Source organism: Coturnix japonica, chromosome 1 (assembly GCF_054131305.1).
Source record: "Coturnix japonica strain WE chromosome 1, WE-NBRP24, whole genome shotgun sequence".
Lineage (NCBI taxonomy): Eukaryota > Metazoa > Chordata > Aves > Galliformes > Phasianidae > Coturnix > Coturnix japonica.
In genome coordinates, this window is record NC_140663.1 from 147,981,970 (window position 1) to 147,990,099 (window position 8,130).

The 8,130-nt window shown below is 41.5% G+C and overlaps 1 protein-coding gene across 2 annotated transcripts in view; it reads right to left on the minus strand.

The window, feature by feature from the left end:
- The window catches only part of TDRD3 (tudor domain containing 3), an 83,006-nt gene extending 75,279 nt beyond the window's left edge, over positions 1 to 7,727 (minus strand). For both annotated transcript variants that reach the window (XM_015851686.2, XM_015851685.2), the window contains exon 1: positions 7,557 to 7,727. Coding sequence is in view for 1 of the 2 variants with exons in the window: in XM_015851685.2 (XP_015707171.2) it covers positions 7,557 to 7,597 (41 nt within the window). In the remaining variant the exon portion in view is untranslated. The remainder of the gene's footprint in view (positions 1 to 7,556) is intronic.
- Between the last annotated feature and the right edge of the window lie 403 nt (positions 7,728 to 8,130).

Sequence of the window (8,130 nt, forward strand, 5' to 3'; positions counted from 1 at the left end):
ACAAGAAATCTTGCACGCTCTGCTCCTTGAGAAGATCTGACACTCCACAACTTGTAGCAGGCCACAGCAATTTGGCTACGAATGACACAGTGTAGAGAGCACTGTCTTTCTTCATCAACTGAAATCCATTATTTTACTTTATTTGTTGTTGGTGAGTTGTTTTGGGGTTTTTTGTTTGTTTGTTTGTTTTTTGTTTTGTCCTATTTTTCTGAGATACGGCTGCAAATACTGTTTCTCACTCTTATTTCCTCAGGAAAATGTTGGCTGCTACCCTGAAGCATTAAACAGCACATGAGGATGAGTTCGTGCCAAAGACTCAGCTGCCACTGCTCTGAGAATATCTTGAAACTGTCTGAACAGACAAAGCCTTTTCTCTTCTGGCTTTCCTCAATAGCTTTTTTTACCCAGACATGTCACTACACAAGAAGCTCATAACTACCCCAGAGCACTACGCAAGGCAAACGACAGGAAAGAAAAAGCTGATCTTGACCATACTCCCCAGACAGTGCCCTCTGTCAAAGATGCAGGTTCAGCAGTCAGCTTCCTAACTTGGAATAAGTCTTCTCATGCTGTCACTTAATGCCATTACTCCCATTTCTAATACATATGCTACATTTCTCAAAGTGAAATGCTCAACTTTGTACCAATGGAAGAATGCATGACAAGCTTCAACTACTTTTTTTGAGTTACAAAGACCACTTAAGCCAGTATCGCCTTTATTTTATTATTTTTTTCCCCCAAATGAGTGCTAAGCTGCTCCATCAAAAGTTCTGTGTTAGTCCTAGAGCTGCCCAGTCCTCATAAATTCTGACAACACAAGCATCATATTAAATACAATCAGAAATACTTGCATACTGTTAGTCCCCTATACAGCCTTACCTTCTTTCCATTAGCTGTATAAAAATCAGCTTTCTTGGAAGTAAATATCCACCTTTTGTTCAAAAGAAGTTAAAAAAAAAAAAGTGTGCCACTCTTGAAAATAAGAACAAAACAAAAAGCTTGACAATAAATATAGATTTTATGCTAATTCATATTTTTTACAACTATCACAGATTAAGCAGTCCACAAAATACCAATTGATTGCATAGGATATTTAAAAGCCAGTGTTTCTGAGTATAATTCTGCTAAATTAAGTTTCAGGAGAGCTTCACATCTTTATGCACTCCTACACGTATTGTTATATTAAGCTATATTTTACCCAGGAGTGACAATTAAGAAAAATATGCAAAGCTGAAAACCTACTGAACATCAGTTTATTATTAACATGAATAAGAACAACTTCTCATCCCAAGATTGCCACCTACCCCAGCAGCTTGCTGCTCAGGAGGTCTGCACCTGGTAAGTGTGAGCACACACATGCTGGGTAGAGCAAAACCATCAGTCTCAAGGGTCTCAAAATCATGGAACAGAATCACAGAATCCTTCGATTTGGAAGAATATCATCTCAGAAGGCAAATTCCTTGTGAAAGGCTTTACCCCACGACGTGGCTCATTTATACCCAACATTTAGTCCAGATTAATCAAATTTACACTCTCTTGAAAGCGCAGACTCAGCTGAATTGCAAGAGATAGTGATCATCATGAAAATGCTGACACGCTAAACATGCTTTCATTAATGGATTCTTACATGAGAAAGTCTATTTGGGTTTGTTGCCAACAACAATTAAGCATGCCGATATTCTATCCTGCCCAGTCTTTCCATCAAACCCCTTTCAAATTCATCTTTTTGTATATTCCATTTATAATTAGAAGTCAGATTTGTGGGAAGAAAGTGATAAGTCAGGCCACAGTGGCTGCTATGTAACAAGTTCTATCCATTAATTCTGTTCAAGTATTGATATAAATTAGTTCATCAATAGACAACCTAATTAAATAACATTTTAAAACTTCAGTCATTTTCTCAGAGATAACACGGATAAATAAGGCAAGAGAGTAAAAAGAGGCAGAAAGAAGGAAACTACTACTTCACCAAGCCAAATACAGTAAGTGGCATCAGCCTAGTAAAGTATTTGCATCTCACAATGATGGCAAAGCCATGTACGGAAGATACAAGGTTATGTAAACATCTTGTGAGACAACATTAAATACACTTGAAACCAAGGACTTCAGAAAGGATACAATCCATGGAAAATCTACATGTTCCTACAGAACATTTATGGCAGGGAATCCACCCGGGAAACACTACACTAAGAAAAGCAAGGCCACTGAAAAGGTTTAATTCTTTTTTTTTCCTCCTTTCTTCATATATTGAGTGAAGGGTTGACAACATCAATAACTCCTAAACTGCAACAATTCTATAAATCCAGGACATCTGCTGGTGCCTCAGCCTCATCTCAGATTAGTCACAGAAACCAGCAGATAAAGGCTATGTTCCCCGCAAAAACGTATACATTGATTTGATACTCGGCATAAGAAGGTGAAAGGGAACTCTGTCAGTAATAAATGAAAACCTGGAGGCTGAGTTGCAAAGACAGTGGAAATCACATCTGAGATGAGGTACAAACAGGACTGTCATGCTTGCTTTATCTTCTCTCCATCTTGTTTCTGAAATTCATGTTCATTTGCCTCAAAATTCCCACTCCTTCCCCTCTTCCAACCAAGAAATCTACAGCATGAAAATTACTTACCTACCATGTAAAAATAAGAACACAAACGGTGCTTACACTTATCCAGTCAAGGTCTAAAACATCTTCCTTTCTCCAAGGGTGGCCAGAAGTAGATGATTCAGGGAACAAATGAAGCACCTATCAATATGTTCTGCTTTACAAATCATTCCCAGCAACCAGCCATCTTAGAGCTGGCAGTTAAACCCTACCTCAAAGTTCCTAACTGATTTACTCTAATTAATATTTTAGCCTGCTTATATTTTTCTGCTGCAAAATGTAATGTTCCACTTCAGATCCACAATTTAATTACACATTGTTTGAGAAGCTACTTTAGTTTTCATCAAGTAGCAGGTTTAATTCACTGGGTGGCCTAATTCTTGTATTAAGAAAAATAGCTGTCTTGCTTTCTATTCATCATTTCTGTATGCTCTGCAGATTATTTACAGACCTCTATCACCTCTCCCTCTATTATTCAGCTTTCCAGACTAAAGATCTCCATTTTCCTAGCACTGAGAATCTTCTACACCTCTCATTCACTTTACCACTATCTACAAAACCTTTGCTGTGCTATGGTGATTACACTAACATAAACTGTTAAAAATTCAGATATGCCATTGACATACTTAATGAGCTAGCAATTACTTTATTCTTTGTGAACAATTCCTAACAACTTCCTTCAATAATTAATTAGTCACATACCTTTTACTTTTTTCTTTTCTTTTTATTAACTACTTAGCAATTTCTTTAGAAGTTTCTTGGGCTTGTTACCTCTGACAGAACACTTTGTACAACACTGGACCTTCTCTGCTCCTCCAGAGTGAAAGCAACAAAAAACTCCATTTCTATCTACCCATTGTTAGTGATCAAGCAAAACTTAAACTGGTCACACCAGCCAGAAAGGAATACACATGAGCAATAAAAATGCATGATGCAGCCATTCACTGTGTATGGCACTTTGAGCTTTCATAGTACCAATCAAAATTCATAAAGTGCATACACCATTACAGGAGTGACAAGTAACCCAAAACAGAGATGAGCCTTTGGAGAAGAAAAGGCTCCGGGAAGACCTCATTGTGGCCTTCCAGTATTTGAAGGGAGCATATACACAGGAGGGAGAATGGCTGTTTACAAGGCTGGGTAGCAACAGGACAAGGGGGAATGGTCTAAAACTGAGAGAGGGGAGGCTTAGGTTAGAGATTAGAAGGAAGTTTTTCACTTGTTAGAGGTGGTGACGCACTGGAACAAGTTGCCCAAAGAGGTTGTGGATGTCCCATCCCTGGAGGCATTCAAGGCCAGGCTGGATGTGGCTCTGAACAGCCTGATCTAGTAGCTGGCGATCCCACACACAGCAGTGGGGTTGAAATTAGATGATCATTGTGGTCCTTTTCAACCCAGGCCATTGTATGATTCTCCTATGAAACATGGGTATCCCTTTGCCTTTGTGCCATCTTTTACCCAGTCAAAAGGTTGTTTAAATTATTTTGAAAGTATATGAAGTTTTATAAGACTGTGTACTTTTTGCCACAGACTTACTACTTTTTATGACAATGCGATAAAAATAGTGTGTACTGTCTGACAAGGAACCCATTTGTACATTGCACTATACTAAGAATCTCTTTAGTTATCCAGTTGATGTCTTGTTTTCCCACAATTGGAGATCAGTCACCAGAAATTAGGTCAGTGGGACCAGAGGCTGAATCTACTGCAAGAAACAACATATTGGTTATCTTCAAAAAACATACATGCATTTTGACGTAATAAATTGTAAACTTCCACAACTATCTAGCACACAGAAAAAGTTATGGACTGTCTTTTTCTCTTGTGAAAAGCCACCTAGGTGTGACTTTCAAAAGCAAACAAAAAACATCGTTGCAAGCCAGAGAAATACTCTGTGATTCATGGTTTACATAGGGAGGGCACAAATCTGCAGTTCTTTTTGACTTCACAGCTAACAAAACTGGATTCAATTACTAGTTTCCACTGAGGCCTATATTTTAATGAGAATATTGGAAAATTTGTTCAAAACTTTATGAACAGAACCATAGCAGTACAACAGGGCAATCCTCTCTGCATTAAAAAAAGAAAAAAAAGTTAACACAGAACTTTTGTTCCCAGTCAGACCATATTTTCCATTGCAAAGTAAAGGTGGAGCCAGTACCATATTCTCAGGTGCAGTATCCAAAGCAGTGCACAAGGAAATGTTCTTGCAGCTTGCTTTAGAAGTACACAGTTTTTAGGTGTTCATTTCAGGAAAACAGCTCTGCACACATGGTATAGGGCTCTTTACCCATCATCAGAATATATATATACATATATATTTTTTAATTAAAGCCACATGGCCTTCTTTAGGTACCACCACTGTATTTACTATGTAGGGAACTTCACCTTTCAGAAGCTTAACACATATAATGAATATACTGAAGCAAATGCTAAAGGCAAACAGTACAAATTTGCAGGACATTTTACAATGGATTACTCTTTAACAACAGCTCTTTGAAAAAATACAGAGAAATTTTAACATTTTAACTACATTATGTTACTACTTTATTTGAATAACAACTTCGCTTCATATCTGACAGTAAAATAATCAAAGCTAATTGTGGAAACAAAGACAAATGTGTGTCTGCATCAACAACTTCCCTTTACAGACCTAAGAAAGTAATGTTAAAATCCAATTGGATTACAAACCAGAAGGTTTGCAACTCTGGAAGAAGAATAGCTTCCTAAATAGTTTGTAACACAGAATGGTGCTTCAATAAATGAGTAGAAAATTCACCCTGTAAACTCAGATCTACTTCTGTGCTAGAAAATGCAGCACTGTGACATGATGTGATTGCAACAGTGGCAACCAGTTTGGTACAGAACTGATTATCCACCAGTGTAGTTTACTCAGAAACACATTACAAATCTACAAGTATCAACTGAAGGCTTAGTCATACTTCTGTTAAAAGACTTTAATATCTAATAATAATCTAAGGGCAAATGTATCTTAAGTGTAAGAACAGCAAAGCATTTGAACACATGGACACCTAGGCTATTTTTTTAAAAGCACATGAAATTAGCTCAATGTTTCTGAAGCTTCCCCCCCCCCACCTACACCTCCTTTTACTCAGAAATATATGCATTCATTTCCTCTTCCTTCATACCCCCCTTCCCAATGCAACTAGGTCAAGGCATAACTCTAGAGGACCCTGCAATCAGCCCACTACTCGCCAGATCATATTTCAGTCTGTCTTTGGCTCACACCTGGCAGCACTGCAAGAATAACAAATGTTTATTGCCATTCAACTGAATATGCCTCAGGGGATACAGGCAAACACTGAGGAGTAACAGAGTTCCAGTGCCACCTCATATTTGGGCTGCCAAACCTAAAAGCAGTTTACCAATTGCACTCTTTCAACTAAAAAAGTTTTAAGACGCCCAATAACCGAAAGCCGTGTGATAAAACTTTGGATATATAGTAGAGAGTATGAAAACAAACAGTAAAAGTAAAATCACTCTTATGGAAACTTCCTTTTTCATGGAGCCCAATCAACAGAGCTGTGTCAAATTACAGCCAACAACTACCTTTAAGAAAGCTAATATGAAAATTAGCACAGTTCTCATTCTTTCAATTCACCAGTAGCAAGGAAGCACAGGACTGTATACTCTAGAACAGGACTTTTAGAACATGAGGCACTCATCCAGTGAGGCCTGAAGACAATAAATTTCCCTGTCTGGTTAGTATTATCAGTAAGCAATTCTGTAGAAACTACCCAGAGCACTCAGTGCCTGTTATAATGCCTTCCACGTTAGCCATAAATGAAAACACAATTCAGAAAAACCACTAAGTTTAACGTCACAGTAAAAGTATCCAGAAAACGCCACTGGAAATAACGATGTTTCTCTTTAAAAGGTTTTTCTCAATTGCAGCCAAAGTAAGTTGTTTTGTACCTTGGTAAACAATAAGCTTTTGTTTTGTTAAAGACTTGCAAGTAGTTAGGGAGACAAAGTGGTAACTAGTAAGCGAATCACATCGATCAGTAAAACAAATGAAGAAATAAATCGGCTTCCAGTCAACAGTGACACAACACCTCCAGGCTAGCAAATAAGATGCAGAGATTGCACTAAGCATCTGGAGAATACAACGCCAGAACAGATAAAACGTCCAACTTAGGACTAACTGAATATTTGGATTCAAGCCTCAAGTGTGTATTCAACCTAATTTAACTCCACTTGTTCAATCTTACCTTCCCTGCCAAAAGGGTTCCAACAGTACAAAACAAATAAAAGTAATAAAGTTACCAGAAAGCTCCAGCCCTACTGGCGTTTCAAGTTGGGATCCCACTGACAACTACCCAACGCAGATCTCAGCAAAACACAGCCCTGGGAGACATATCCCAGTAGGCCCTGAGCCCTTAGACACGCCGTAAGGCAGAGCTGTGCTCACACCACAGATGGGCCCAGCCTAGCACACACAGGGCCCAGACACTGTGGGCCGAGCCCAGGCGCACACTGACCCCGGGTAGGAGAGCTGTAAGGGACTGTCTGGAGCTCTGCCCGTGGGGGTCCCACTCTGCAGGGTCACCAAAGACCCTACCCCATCATCCTGAGCACAAATCGCTTCCTGACAAACCCAAGGCAGTGGGGAAGGAGAGAAAAGCCCCATCGCAGAGAAGTTTGGCTCCTGCCTTCAAGCTGTAAGGAGGAAGAATGTCACCGTGAGAGCTTCACACCGAAGAGAACTGGGAGCTCCGAGAAACGAGTCACCAACCAAACAAAAGAAACAAGAACCACCCCTCACAGACCCACATCTCCGTCCTGAGCTCCCCATACAGACCCACAACTCTCAGCCGTGACCGAGGCAGCCCAGCACCCACAAGAGAAGGGCCCCAGCCTCGCAGCATGGCGCCGGGCCCGCTGAGGCCTATGAGGACGGGGAGGCCCGGCCGGCCCAGCCGCAACACTTACCAGCCCGACTCCGACAGCGCCGCTCTCGCCCTGTCGGCCATGGCGCCTCCCGCCGCAGCTCACCCGCTGAACGCAAGGCTGGGCGCCGCGGGGATCCCGGTGCTTGGAGAAGAGAATCGGGCCCGCTCGTCTCCCCCACCCCTCTGCCCTCTCCGGGCACCCGGCCCGGCCAGCTCTCCGGCGGAGGGAAGGGGCGGAGGCGGCGCACTCAGAGACGAACAATGCCCGCGACCGGCGCCAGCCCTGTTCCCTCCCCCTGAAGGAGAAAGCCCGCCTGCCTGGAAGCCGCCGCCGCCATGGTGAAGAAGGGAAGGTCTGAGGGCGGAGGAGAAGGCGCCGAGAGCTCTAGCGAACTCAGGTGCTGCGCCTCATGTCTACTGCCTCGGCTTATCCCAGGCCTGGGGCCTCTCGGTCAGTGTAGCCAGGCATCTCCACACATCCCTGATGGGGGTTTCAACCAAGAAACGATGGTGTTGGCCAACAGCCTGCTTCGTCTGTAGAAGGAAGAAGTCTTCATCTCTGGAGATAATAACAACATATCTGGATGCCTACCTGTGCAACTTACTCTAGGGGA